Below are 14,662 nucleotides of genomic sequence, written 5' to 3' on the forward strand. Positions count from 1 at the left end.
TCATGATATATAGATATAAATATAGATATAGATATCAATACATTGGCCAGCTGTAATGGATCCAAGTTCTCCAGCTTTAAGGAATAAAAAAGGAGAGTTGGAAGTAAGGATGAGATACGAGAGAAATATCTGGGACTCGTTTCCATCGAGCTTCTATTCCAGAATCTTCTATTATTAACAAGAGGATGTCAGAACTAGATTAATTATATGAATACAAAGGTTAATTAGGTGGGTTTTACTTCATCTACTTCCCAAAGAAAAATATTCATGAAGTAGAACTGACATAATGAACTACAGAAGAGAAGCTTCAGAGAGGCTGTTGCACCATCGACCACATGTTCGTCTGCAGGATAAAAGGCCTTCCTTATTAAGTCAGCTGTCACATCAGGCATCTTGCCAAGCGGCACATCCCTCCACTAGCTATTCCCAGCTGTGCCCATATCGCTCAATGCCAACGCAGAGTCCTAGCGTGACCTCACACAACCCAAATTCCAAGACTTTAAAAAAATAAAAAAAAATTTTTTACAAGCATTGTTATATATTTTCAAAATCTGACTTCAACAAACACGCATAACCAAAACTTCTTCCAAAAGCCGCCGCTTGTCTTGGCTGCATGCACCAAAAAAAAAGAAAAAAAAAGTAAATCAATTGGAGGAAAAAGTCTAATTATTGTGCATTCATGCTTATCTGTTGGGTCTTTACATGGAAGAATGACGACGGCTCCAGCCAAATGCAACTTGAGCACAACCCAAAAGAGTTTTAATGAATAAAAAGGATCACCGGCTTCGAAGAACACAATCAATTTTAATCAGCTTTCGTTACGTGGGACTCCCGTGGTAACTTTTAATTATCCTTTCCTTTAGTCATTCCAATCGACTTGATTGGCTACGGATGAATTTGACCTCTGATCACCTTTCTAAGGTCACACCTGACAAGTGTCAAGTTGAGAGAATTGACTAAAGGAATCGCATTGGGTTTCTGATTAATTGATTTATTTTATTTTTTTCCCTTCAGGAGTGTCACTTTCACCACTTTCCGTCAACACAGAAGAGACACGCAAAGGACAAACATTTTAACACGTCTTCCAAAAGCTGGTAACTGCATTGCCTTTTGAGATCAGGATGTTAATGGTTAAAGCCCCTCTTTGATGATTTTACCATCATCACAACAAACGTTTCATACCGCGTGAGGGAAACCGAAGCCCGTCTTCTATCCTCGTACATAAAGTGCATTTCCACAACAAAGAAGGGCTAAAATATTAGCCGATACAGGCTTTTCACGGATATACTCACTGTATCAGCGTATGCATGTCGTTCGATAAGTAACAAGAAATCGCAGCACACGAATGCAAAAAAAAAAAAAAAACACGTTCGAGGTCGTTTAGAAACCAAAACAATGAGAGCATGAACAAGCTGATTTTTCAGAGTGGTCTCTGTGTGTATCTTCATCGCAGTTCTGGAGAAACACAAATCTTTTTTCTTTTTTTTTTTCTCCCTTTCACCAACACACAGTTGTGGATTACTGAACAGGCCTACTGGGCACAGACACCAGGGTCCAAGCTGTCGAGGGTGGGGGGGAGTGCCAGAGCTCCAAACTACTCCAGGAGAGACGCCGAGTGAGATGCAAATTTACAAAACGACTACAATGATACATAAATTGTGGCGCAAAAAGAATTCACCAAACAATCGGTGAATCGGGGAAACGACTGATCGCGAAAATAGTTGCAGTCCTAATTTCACTCGGTGCCGGAGCCTTAAAGAAGTGCACTGTATGGCCATATAAAGGCAATGCGAGAAGTGCAGGAGGAATTGGCTCTATCAAAAAGAAACACCCTTGAGCAAGGCACCAAGCCCCTACATGCTTCAGCTGAGACGCTCACTCGGCAATAGAAACAGGCGATTCATTGCCGCACTAACCGACAAGACAAGCGGTTATTTTCATCCCTGCTTGTTTTTTGGTAATAAAAGCAGAGTAAATGCAAATCAGGGCTTCAGTTTGATTAACGTCCTCAGTCCCTTTCTTCAGAGTTATTTATGATAACACACCGTCTGGCTCATCTACACTTGTCATGGCTCAAGGCAACATATTTCTTTGACATGCCCAAACAAACCCACGAATGTGCCAAATTACAAAGTCGTGCATTATTTCCTTATTCAATCCGAACCAGGTGAGTGAAGACTGAGTCACACAGGAGTGCCAAAATGAAAAGATCAGCATAATGACTTTAATGTGTTTTTCCATTACCAAACTCCAGCCATCACTAACACTCGCATGGATGGTGGCAATAAACGTCTTCACTCGAGGTCCCCTTACTCACTTTTTCTCCATTAGAAAAAAGCCAAGTTATGATGTAGGTGTTCAACTTTTTTTTTTTGGAGCAATTTAAAGAAATTTTCTCCGAGGCTGGTTGAAAATTTGACGTTCAATGTTCATTCTTGACCTTAGAAACAGCAGTTGAGAAAACAATCTCACTAAAAAGGTCCATTCGGTAGCTGTTGTGGAGCTTTCAATCACATCGCATGTTCTTCAGTATCAACCTCAGCTTTGAAGCCAACATTGCTCGGATTAAATATAAAATGAAAGTGTCTTTGAAATCCACATAACATGCTTAATTCAAAGGCCATTTAAAAGCTTTGAACATTTCTTTTAACCAAAAACATCTGTAACTATCATAGCAGCAAGAAAACTAACTGAAAAATGTTGTCATTAAGTGGTCTAAAGTTTTTTTTTAATGCTATTTTTCCAAAATAATTGTATGTTAAATATTTAATGATTTCAGCAGATATGGAAATTAGGTAATTAAGTGCTCTTAAGATTAATAACAGGATATGTTTGGCACATTTCACCTGGCATCCTAAAAGATAGTTTATGACTAGTTATTTCACATTAAATGGAGGTATGTAAAGTAATTTGGAAATACTACAGCAGGAGGGTTTATGATGCCAAAAAAAAAAAAAAAAAAAAAAAAAAAAAAGTCAAAACGAATCTCATCTGACACTGAGGGCATTAATTAAACTTTACAACATTGTGTGCATCAGCACCTTGACAGTATCATCATAATACACCTGCCAAATCCCTGAATCATAATTGCTCAGGCACAACAAGAGGTAATGGGTTTAATTCATTGATGGATTGAAATACCGCTCTACAGGTCAGAACAAAGACACCAAAGGAGAAAACAGCTTACAGAAATGAACTCACCGAGTCCATAAACACGCTGAACCAAAGCCAAAACACCAAATAATGTGCAGGTCAGCACAAGCGAAGTGTACTTACAGATGGTGAAACGGGGCCGTGAACGCATCACCCCGCGCCCCGGAGGAAATCTTTGGGACTTCACGGACAGAAGGAAACAAATCTAGGAAGCTAGCTGGTCGTCGGTGTGTCATGAAACGGATTATATAAACCGTTTTTGAGGCGACACGGACTTTAAAACGCGGTTTGAACACGAAGAGAAAGCGGCCGCAGCACGTGTTTAACGCAACGCAGTGGCGTAGCAAGAGCTGAGCAGCGAGAGAGACCGGAAGTTTAACGAGACCGCCATATTTAAAAAAAAAAAAAAAAAGGGTGCGTTTGATATATGTTACGTTAGTTAGAGTAGGTCACGTGAGCTACTTAAAATTAAAAAAAAATTAAAAATGGTCTCCTGTAGATTATATTATGTTATATAATAAAGTGTATAAAATCAAAATTAAAAAAAATCAAATATATGACAGACGAAATAAGATTTCTGGTGATACGTCAATGCATATGTGCACTTGGAGCTCGCGGTGAAACTAGTTTTAACAGTTTTATATAGCCTAAATGTAAATATTTAAGTTAAGCAGTTGTCACCTAAGACACGTGTCAGAGATGATTAATGGGAGAGGAAATAAAGAAAAGAAAAAAAACAAATTCAGTAGAAAAATAGGCCTACTCTGATATTTGTGGTTAATTTGTGGAAGAAGTGGAAAACAGAATAGCCTGAATTGGGACTTGGGCGGGTTTCATTTCAATGAAACCACCTGATAAAAGATTAGAACAGAAAAGCGCGTTCGGTGAAAACAATTCATTGACATCGGGAACATGTGTCACGGGGCCTCATCTGCTTTTTTGAAGTTGTTTAGAAACCATTTATTGAAAAGCTTTCTGGAATTTTTTTTTATATGAACTACAGAGGCCTGTTAATAATAAATAATATGATAGAAACATAGTTGTAGAAACATTTAACAGTTTGATTTGACTAGAGAACACATGTAGGCAACTTGAGTGCATAATTAAATGTTGGTTTTTTTTAGAACATAAGAAAACAATTATAATGAAGATAATTTTGACTTTTTCCCACACTTCAGACAATGCTACCGTCTTGCATTGTCAAGCGCAGATGTTGATGCCCCTTGCGTCCTCGTGATGCTTCAGCACCTAAAAATCCTTTCAGCGTAGCTCTTATTTTCTGTACATATCGAGTTATTTTCTTGTGCTGCACATACTTGCTTCAAAGGAGCTCCTGAGGGTATTTTACACTCCCTAATGTCAGTCAGGCTGCAAGAAGTGCAAATTGACCTTGCAAGTCGCTGCGCAGTGTTGGGTTGCACCGCACACTGTCACTCGAGCGTGTACAAAGGCGACATGCATGGCATACAGTGTGTGTGTGTGTGTGTGTGTGTGGGAGGGGGGGGGGGTGTCAGTAGGACGGAAAACTACGTGGCGAGATCTGAAAACAAAAACAAAGAAAGCATCGTCTGAAAGCCCTCAATCTTTCCATCCGTCTGTTCATATAAACATGGGCCTTATGTGTGTGTGTGCGTATTCCACTCCATGCTATATATCGGGGATATACGAGCTCATGCTTTGTTTTCCACCACCAGTTGCTAAAGCCTGCACTCTCACCAGAGATATCCAAACAACAAAGACGTGCTGTGAATGCACTGGCATCTCGCCACGGCATGAACATGTGTGCAAGTGCGTGTGCAGTATGTGTGGACAAGAGCTTCTGGCCGCGGTGGGGAGGTCGATGCAAATTCACAGTTTGTTTATCCTCCTTTGGCCCTTTGACCTTTCATCTAACCCTGCAAAATCCAACATGGCTGTTTGGAATGACTTCCATAGCCGTGATGTCAATGAGGAGGGAAAAAAAACAAAAAACAAAACTCCAGTCCATTAACAGGTCATGTTTATATTATGTCTCAAAATCAGATTAATTGTGATATATTGCTTCAGACTACATTGTTGTGGTGATTGGTAACTAACCCTAACATAACTAGCTTTTTATACATTGTATCTTGGAAGTCAGTTCATCAATAGTCAATCAATATTTGTATAAATTGAAGAAAAAAATTACTAAAAAAAAAAAATCAAGATTAAATATGAGTATTTTCTGTTTTTGTTAGTTTTCTCTTATAGTTTACTGCAGTACAAATATTGTTGGGTTTTCATATGTCGGTTGGAAAAAAAACAAGACATTCAAACACTGAAAATGGAGTTGCAATTGGGATGTTTCACTATTTGTTCACATTTTATTCTCTTGTTACTTGAGGAAATAACCTGCAGATTAATTAACAGTGAATATCATCAATTGAATCACTTTTGTAAATGTTTTTCCTGTAAATGACGGTGCCACCTGCACATTTCCAATAAACTTTAGGACATTTCTGGTTATACGAATTCCTCCATCCTCTTCATTCCTATTCGAATTCAGATATATTTTGCTTCATCTGCTCGCTTGTCTCAGTGCAACTGCCATGTTTACCCACAAATCATTTAACTTTCATCTTAACATGTTTGTTTATTCAGACTCATGGAGCGCACACTGAACAGCTGTCCCAGAAAAGCTGTTACAGATCTGTGCTGCACTCCTGCAGCTCCAGCCATCCCCTCCTCTCTGCCAAGACAGTGCCCCCTCCCCTGCCTCCGCCCTCCAACCTCCTGGTGCAGAGGGTATGTGTGTGTGTGTGTGGTGGGGGGTTACTGCAGTGCCAGGACGGACCTGCAGTGCCAGTAAACACACACCCCCCCCCACACACACACACACCGACTCAGTCATACACTGTGGCTTGTTTCTCCGTCCACAGTGCCAGCTGCAGCCCGCTGTCCACCAGCACGTGCCAGGCTGATGTCCCATAAGGGCCGTGTTTGGTGTGTATATGTGTGTGTAGACTCTGTGTGTGTGTGTGTGTGTGTTTAAAGGGACGAACGGCTTAGCCTAAAATCCTGTCACCCAGCTGCCTCCACTGTCAGATGCTCCCAAAGACCCACATCAACAGATGTACGGAGCAGCTCCGGGGAGAAGAGCACACACTAAATACCATCTCGCGGTCGGTCGGTCGGCAGACTACCCGTGTGTACAGAGAGTCCACGTTTTGTCACGTCATCATTATAGTCGTCGTGGCTTTTACAGTTTGGGTGTTTGCTTCCCTTGCGAACGCTCGCCGCCATTTTGAGCCGCAGGGTCGTAGTACTACGTGTTTACAAATGCAGCGCACCGAAATGTCCTTGGCTGCTGTAAGGAGCCACTTTTGGAATCTGGTGTCAGTTTACTGATGCAGTCTGGGATCAGTGGGGGGTAGGGGTGGGGGTGGTTGTGGTGGTGGTGGGGGTGATGCTGACAGACACAAAGGCAACTTGGCAGCACACTTCTACTACTTCGTACCAAGAAAAGGCGATAAATAAATAGTTCTGTGCTTCACGATCAGACATCGAAGAGGACTTAAAATATGGGAATAAAAATGAAAAAAAACAAAACTGGTTAGATTAAAGTCAAATCAAGCAAAAAGGTGTAGAAATCAAAAGTCTAATGACAGAGTGTCACGCCTAAAACGATCTTAAAGATCTTTAACAGCCAAATTGTAATTCCAGATTTTCTACTATACTGATTTGACGAGTAATTTAGATTCGCCTTAATCTTTGTGTGTGGGAGAAAGCAACACAATCACTTTTATCAATCATCAGCTAACACAGAAACAAGTTCTCGACTCGTCTCATGGGACTTCTAAAAGTAATTTCTGAAAAAAAAAATCATAAACGAAGCATCGCAAGTCAGAAAACTGCGGTTTAACATTAACTTCCAATGTCTGGACTTAAACCGGGATTTCGTCGCCGTAACACACAACATGGTCAAAAGTATGCGAACACCTGAAGAACGTTTGACGACACTTTGATATGTTTCCATAAGAGCCTCCGCTGTTCCGTTTTAAGTTTCTCCACAAGATTTGGTAACCCGATTAGAGATCTGAACATCGGTGAGATCAGGTGCTGAAGTCGACCGATAAGGAAATGAGCCACAGGAAGTATCATTCAGCACAAAAACAAACTGCAATCACCTAAAACAAAGGACATGAATCACTTCTGCAGAAATGAAACCCCATGTTCTGATATAGAAGGTATTGATATCCACGACATCCCATTTACAGGATCTGACAAAGCTCAGACTGACCAAACCCTTCTTAGGAATGATACAGTCATCCATAAATTCATATATCATTATCAACCCGCCCCCGCCGTCCGATGACACCACCACTTCCACAAAGCTGTGTAAGTTGATCCGGCCTTTCCGACAAGGGAAGGTCCCATTAGCGCCAGCCAGGCGTGCCCGTGGGAGTCGGGAGGAAAAAGTGTCCCACCCCACCACCGCGCCGCTTCGCCCCGACACCAAAACGTTCCTCATGAAACATTCACATCGTCACGCGGCTGGGATGATCACGCCAGCCTCCCGTTGGCCGAGAATGGATCGGCCCAGAACAGGAGACGAGGTTCTATTGGCGCGGTGGAGAGCGAGAGTGACGGGCGGGGCTGGCGAGGTTACTGGATCGATCCGTCCGACAGCCCTCCTCAGCCCACACAGACCAGGGCGAGGGCTGCAGGGAGGCTGCAGCTCCTGGGTGGACGGCAACAGTTAAAGAGGCGGAGGGTCAACTTTGAGCTGCTCGGACGTGCGAACAGAAAGAAGGACAAAGAATAAGAAGTCAACACAGTTGAAATTAAACTAGTCCACCCATGTCGTAGTTCTAGTTTTATTTACCTGCACGTTTCTGGAGGGAGGGAGGAAGCCGGAGCACCCGGAGGGAACCCTCGCAGGAGAACACAGAAAGGCCCTCGCCCCCAGTTAAGGTTTGAACCGAGGTGGTGACCCGGCCGAGGCTCGAACCCTGCACCTCCCCCTCCCGAGAGGTGAAAGTGCCGACCGCTGCACCGCCACTAATTGGAGTGAGAAGAAAAAAAGCTCGCTGCATTTGGCCGTGGTGCCAACAGTAACGGGGGGGTACGGAGGAGACGTCAGCCAGTTCTGTCTGCCGACGAAGGCCACGCGATGTGGTCGAAAGCTCCGGAGTAAGGGGCCAAGTCGACCTCCAGTTTGAATTGGTTTGCGAGTTTAGAGGCCCTCTTCACAACGTCAACATGTTTTGACGCATGAACGTCCAGCTCATCAGTTTCGGAGTTCTGCGTTGCAAACCAAATATTACAAGCGCGATCACGAAGTGTCAAAACTGTTTTAATAAATAAGTGGGATGATTATTTAGAACAATGAAACATCCACTGAAAGAATGGAAACTCTTGTTTGTTTTTTTACTTTGTACAAAATTAACTTATGTCCCTTGTACAATAAAGTGTATACAATATGCATATTCAGCTTTTAACACCAGCAGTGATGCATTTTTAATTCTTTATTTTGCTGTCCCATTTACAGAAATACAATGGCGTTTTGAGACAATGACAAGATATGAAAAGGGGTAAAACTTTTGTCATTTTTAAACTGAGTTGGTAACTTAAAAAAAAAAAAAAACATTTGCATGACAGAAAAAAAAAAAGAAAAAAGAATCTGCATCTGCAAACATTGTTCCCTTCATTAAAGCCTTGAAACCAAACATGAAGCTAATGCATGATGTCCACATTTGACCTACTAACATCAACATTCATAACACTCAACACTGCCATGGTGGACTGCGGTTTTTTTTGTTTTTTTTGTTTTTTTGTATTAACCCTCCGTCAGTGTTTTTACTCCAGAAATCTCCACGAGAGCTGAGAAGAGGAGAGTGCTTTACTCAGGCGAATAGAACACGCCACAATACACCACACAATGTTTTAAAGAGTTACTTTCCTTTAAACAGTGAAAACAAACCAACAACATAAAAAGATGACCATAGATAACACAAATAATGCATTACTCGTTACATTAAGGCACCTGAAAGAAAAGGGTTTGTGATGGGTTTAGAAATGGTTTGGAAACTTAAGGCAATCATGTTGGCAGCTTTTGAACACTACCCACCGAAAGCTACTGTTGATCTTTTTTCTTTAATTACCAAATCTTGATTGAGCAACTAAAACCGGTGATACTGGAAAGTAAATTCAACTTAATTGAAACAAAAAACAACTCTGCGCTAGGCTGCACCTCTGGCCACACCCCTATTTTGTGAAGTCCCGGTAGGTGCTCTCCGTTAGCAGTAAACGGCAAAACCGCACAATGACTTCATTGATTGGACGAGAGGTCAGAAGGGTAAGAGTAACATGTTCTTTTTCTGCATTTTTGGATATAGTTTTGATGTCCATTTTCCATGAATATGCCCATTTAAGACGGTTTCTGTTTTACAGTGAAGTGGTAAGTAAATATAGAGACAAATAACGTAATACTGAGAATGGAGGTTTTCTTCAATAGAGAAAATGAAGGCTCTATTTGCCTCGATAAAACATCCAGGCCATGCTTCCTGCTTTCTACTGATGACTGGTTGGTATTCCATCTTAAATCTGGCAAAATCTAATATAATAAAATATGCAGTGTTAAAGACGCTAAAGATCCCGACTAGATGTATTACTGTTGGCCTGCATTTAGCCAGATTACCATTAAATATATAAATTTAGTGTTATTTTGACCCCAAAATGGATATTATGACATTATCTGAATGTTGAAAAGCATCAGTGATTTTCTTTGCATAACTAAAAAAAAAAAAAAACACTGAAATAAAATAATCCCAACTGCTTGTCACACAAAAAGAAGATAAATGCGTCGACGACAAACCATTTATAAACCCTTCAGCAATTCCTTCATAAGTGGTACCTCATTGTAAAAGTTCTTAACTGTGGGACTCTGAATAGTAAGTGTTATAAAACCTGCCTATTTCGACTGGCATAAATAAAAGGAATGGCATTGTAAAAAAAATAAAAATAATATTAATCATAATAATAATAATAATAATAACAACAATAATAATAATAAAAATGTGTGACTTGTCTTTAAGTTACTTATTTCAAATATACACAGCGACTCCTTTCGTATTTACACGTATGTACAGAGTATTCATTTCTGTTTTGATCAAATACCTTGAATGGCGTTGCTGTGAAATTGAACTCTTAATGTACACAATATCCCTTTGAGATTTGAGAACAAGGAGGTCAAACTGGGCAGCGCGACTTGGAGCCTGAACACAGCTCTCAGAAAGGCACTTGCTACCAACTCAAATACTGCAAAAAATCCTCAAACAGAGCTTTCAGCCGAGACAACTGAGAGACAGGAGAACAAAAATGGAAGGCCACATAGTAGGCACTGGGGTTTCTGTCCCCTCTCCCCTCCAGGCCAAGTGTTTTGGTAAGGCTGGCGCATGACGGCCACAGGCGGGATCGGTGGGCGAAGCTGGAAGGAGACGGAGCAAAAGGGGATGGTCCCTCTCCATTTCCCTCAAAACCCTTCCCCTCACCGTCCCCCATTCACCGTGTATCTGCCCCCACAGACACGGAACAGGAGCCAACTGACAGTTTAACAAAATCCTAATTATCTGTAAACAAACAAACAAAAAAACTTTATACATGTCCCCCCCCGCTCCATTTCAACGATTCACCGTTTCTTAAATGGTACAATTCCATAAACAAAACAAAAAAACTTGCAGAGAGCTTCTTTTGCCTCCCGTAACGTCGTTACATTTCTTCTCCTTCTGTACACAATTAAAGAAAAATAAAAGAGAACAGAAGCAAAACAACAACAACAAAAAAAAGGACGTTCACTGTGCTCGAGCCTCCTGAATCCAAAACAAAATTTAAAAAAACAACCAAAAAAAAAAAATTAAAAAAAATCACTTCAGGTGACAGTGACGAAAACATGAAAACAAAGCAAAGAATGGCTTATTAGAACAAAAAAAAAAAAAACAAACAAAAAAAAAGCCTATTTTTTTTTTTCCCTTTCCAAAAGTAGTCCAAAACTAAGAATAATCGCTGCCTCGCAGCTTCTCTTGCTTCCGACATCGCGAGTACTTTCGTTAAATTTCTTATACACAATGGTCTCTGAGGTCTTTCTGACCAGTCAAGACGGCACTGACATTTTTCCAGCGGTTGTCTTTGGGGCTGTAGCCTGGGGTCCGGTGGGGCGCTTTGAGGGGTGAGCTGGAGCTGTGCAGGGTGCAGATCACTCCCCCACCGGACTGCACCGCAGTCTTCGAGTACTTATAAACTAGCTGCTTCCCCGCCTCCGCCCCGCCGCACTCCTCCTCCAGCTCGCCCTCCGTCTCCTCCTCCTCCTCCCCCTCGTCACACGTCCGACACGAGGGGCCCATGAGCTTTTTGCGCTCCTGCTCGGCCTCCCTGTTGCTTTCCTTCAGCAGCTGCTGCTGCTGCTGCTGCTGCTCACATCCCACCACCAGCCGCAGCGGCTCCCACTGGTTGTTCACGCTGTCGTCGGCGGCCGATCGCGACGTCCTCTCGCGCGCTTTTCTCCGTTTGCGCGTCCACCAAACGCAAACGATGATGCAGAAGAGGCAGAGCAGGCAGAGGAGGACGCACAGCAGAGGCACCAGGTAGTCTGGGGACACGGAGGCGGACGAGGCGGGAGACGGAGAGAGGGGAGAAAAAAAAAAAAAAAAATCAGCGGGAGCGGGGGCAAATGGCAAAATCGGACACGGAAAGGTGGGCTGTGACATCACACCGCCACGCGCATCGAATTTGAAGGAAAGAAAACTTTGTTTATATCGTCAGCGAGATTTTGGGTTTATCACGTCATCGCAGCACGACTTTCGTCGTACTTTCACTCACTATTTCCCGTATCAGTGAAAACTAAAATAAATGTTCTAAAAAAAAAAAAAAAAAAAAAAGTGATAAAAATAAATACAACAAATCGAATCGGTTTTTGAGGATCGACACTCGTAGTAACAAACCACGACTCACCCACTGAAGCGGACACGACCTGCGTTTCCACTTTGACCTCGACGACCGCCAGCATTATGGTGCTGTTGTGCCTCTTGGACAAGGTGCCCACGATGGCGCCTGCCGCCTCCTGGATCAGGCTGTGGTCCGACAGGTCCTCGGGCTGGAACGACTGGGGAAAAAAACAAAAAAAAACCAAACGGGCGGCGGAGAAGAGATGAGACGACGAGCTGGAAACGGACCTGAAGTCGGGTAACGACATGCGGCATATTTACGTCGTATTCAACGCGGCTGCAAAAAAATGGACAATACGTGAACGTCTTAAAACTTCTCCGTTGACTTCTTACTGCACAGCCTGCACTCACAAAATGGTTCATTTTTGTACTTTACGCGACACAAAATACCCAACCAATTTAGATTTAAACAAATTTAGGTTGTGTTGTTTAACAGGTGCTTGCTGTATTTAAAAAAAAAAAAAAAAAAAAAAAAAAAAGTTTAAATCTCCAAACGAATTCAAACTGCGGCAGCCAAAACCTGGAAAAGCAAAAACTAACGACCTCAGCCGAAGTGGAGAACGTAACCAGTCGGCGACGGGATGATCGCTCACTCACGATAGCGACGGCGACGGCGTCCTGATTGGAACGGGACAGGTCGCAGAGCAGCAGGAGGGCGTGGTCCTTCGCCAGGCTTCGGGTGTCGGGAAGATACCTGAGCTCAAAGCAGATATTCTCCACTGTTGTTCCCTGCGCGCACACACACACACACACAAAAACACGCTGTTCAACAACAACAACACAACAACCAGAACCGCTCGAGACGACGGGAAGCAACGATTTGTGCGCGCGATGACGGCGACTCACCGGTGGGACTTTGTCTCTGTTGAAAACAAGTGTCACGCGGCCGCAGCTGTTGTCCAAATGGCCGCTGTTCGGCTGACACTTGGTGGTCGCTCGCGGAGGCGGCGGCGGTCCGGCCAGGGAACAAACCCCCCACTGATGGCAAGGCGGGGAGAAGCAGGTGAAGTAGCTGTGCTCCAGACACTCGCGTCCGGCCGGGCAGGACTGCGGGCTCCGGTCCGGGCCCGAAGACGCGAGCCGGCAGGGACGGCGGCCGCACAGCACCTGGCGTCAACCGGGGAGGGGGGGGGGGGCAAAATGTATAATACACCGCAAACCGAGAATATATTTACGGCGCCCTTTCCCAGTTTGTGGCATCACCTTAACCTTCACATGTTCCTATAATCTCGTTTACATTTGTGTTTTTAATTTACCGATTCATCTTTTACACAATTTTCTCAATTCATTAAAAAAAACATGACAATCGTCCAACGCGATTTCCCAATTTTTTTGTTTTGTTTTGGCCAAACAACAGTTCAAAGAAACTAAATATTTAGTTGGAATACGTAAAGTTTCAGAAAGAAACAAAACCATCAAATTTGACATTTCTGCTGTAAAAATGACTCAAATCACTAATAATTTTTTTTTTTAATTATTTTGTTAGTTTACAAAATACCTTATTGACTCAGTTTATTACTGTCACACACTAATTGATCATTATATCAATTTTGTAATGTGAATGATAATATAAACACACTCGAAAAACAAATTTAAAGTTCAAATGAGGGACATTTAACCCTCGTGTTGTTCTCGGGTCAAAATGACCCGCAGTTGTGTTCAACCAAGTTCTATTTTATTTCTATATTTTTTGGGATCATCGGTCATCATTCTTTAAAAGAAACCCTCACAGCCTCCTTGTCACCAATGATCCCCAAAAAAATATGAAAATAAAATAGAAATTGGTTGAACACAGCTACGGGTCATTTTGACCCAAGGACAACAACAAAATTACATAAAGATGAAATACTAGTCTCTGATCTTAACGCCTTTATTTCCTCTTATTTCCTTTCTGCGGTTTCTGGTCCTTTCTACCTGACTTTGTAACCATCTCAGAACAATGAATAATGGCTTAAATCAAAAGAAGACACGAGTACCATTATATTCATCAGCATGAATTAATTCATACATGAAGCGTAATCAATTTTGAGTCGATATGCAACCACTTTTAAACGTACACATGGCGGACGCGTGATACAAACAGTAAGGAACAGGAAGACCATTTTCTTAACTAGAAAACAACAGTAAGCGCGTAGAAAACGACTATTTTCTCACATTTGCGGCTCGTAGGTTGCGATAAAGACCGACGAGCGACTGGTTTCACATGTAAACAAACTGTCGTCACCGGGCTTGTTAGCCGCCGTTATAATCGCCCCCCCCCCCCAAAAAAAAAATAAAAAAAAAAATAAATAAATAAAAGACAGATCGCATAAAGCGGCCGATATTCCACCGCGGCGTGTCCGGCAGGCGTCTCCTACCTTGCTGCAGTCCACTCTGCCGTTGGTGCAGCGGCAGCCGTTGCACTCCTCCTCCCAGCGGCTGCCGTGCGGAAACTGCAGCCCGGCGTAGCGGCACGTCTTTCCGACGCCGACGACTGCGGAAGCAGACAGGGAGAGGAAACGTTTGACCGTGCAAACAAGGGGTCGGGACTGAGACGCGGACAGAGAAGG

General features: G+C 42.7%; 1 protein-coding gene across 1 annotated transcript in view; it reads right to left on the reverse strand.

Annotated features, from left to right (window-relative positions):
- Positions 1 to 8,600: 8,600 nt before the first annotated feature.
- The window catches only part of jag2b (jagged canonical Notch ligand 2b), a 45,506-nt gene continuing 39,444 nt past the window's right edge, over positions 8,601 to 14,662 (reverse strand). Inside the window, 5 exon segments of the mRNA XM_069161714.1 lie at positions 8,601 to 11,758; positions 12,121 to 12,271; positions 12,711 to 12,842; positions 12,960 to 13,220; positions 14,471 to 14,586. Of these exon segments, the coding sequence (XP_069017815.1) occupies positions 11,229 to 11,758; positions 12,121 to 12,271; positions 12,711 to 12,842; positions 12,960 to 13,220; positions 14,471 to 14,586 (1,190 nt within the window). The 3' untranslated portion in view covers positions 8,601 to 11,228.

Source organism: Embiotoca jacksoni, unplaced genomic scaffold (genome assembly GCF_022577435.1).
Source record: "Embiotoca jacksoni isolate LCO1_2020_lvr unplaced genomic scaffold, fEmbJac1.0.p SCAF_29, whole genome shotgun sequence".
NCBI lineage: Eukaryota > Metazoa > Chordata > Actinopteri > Embiotocidae > Embiotoca > Embiotoca jacksoni.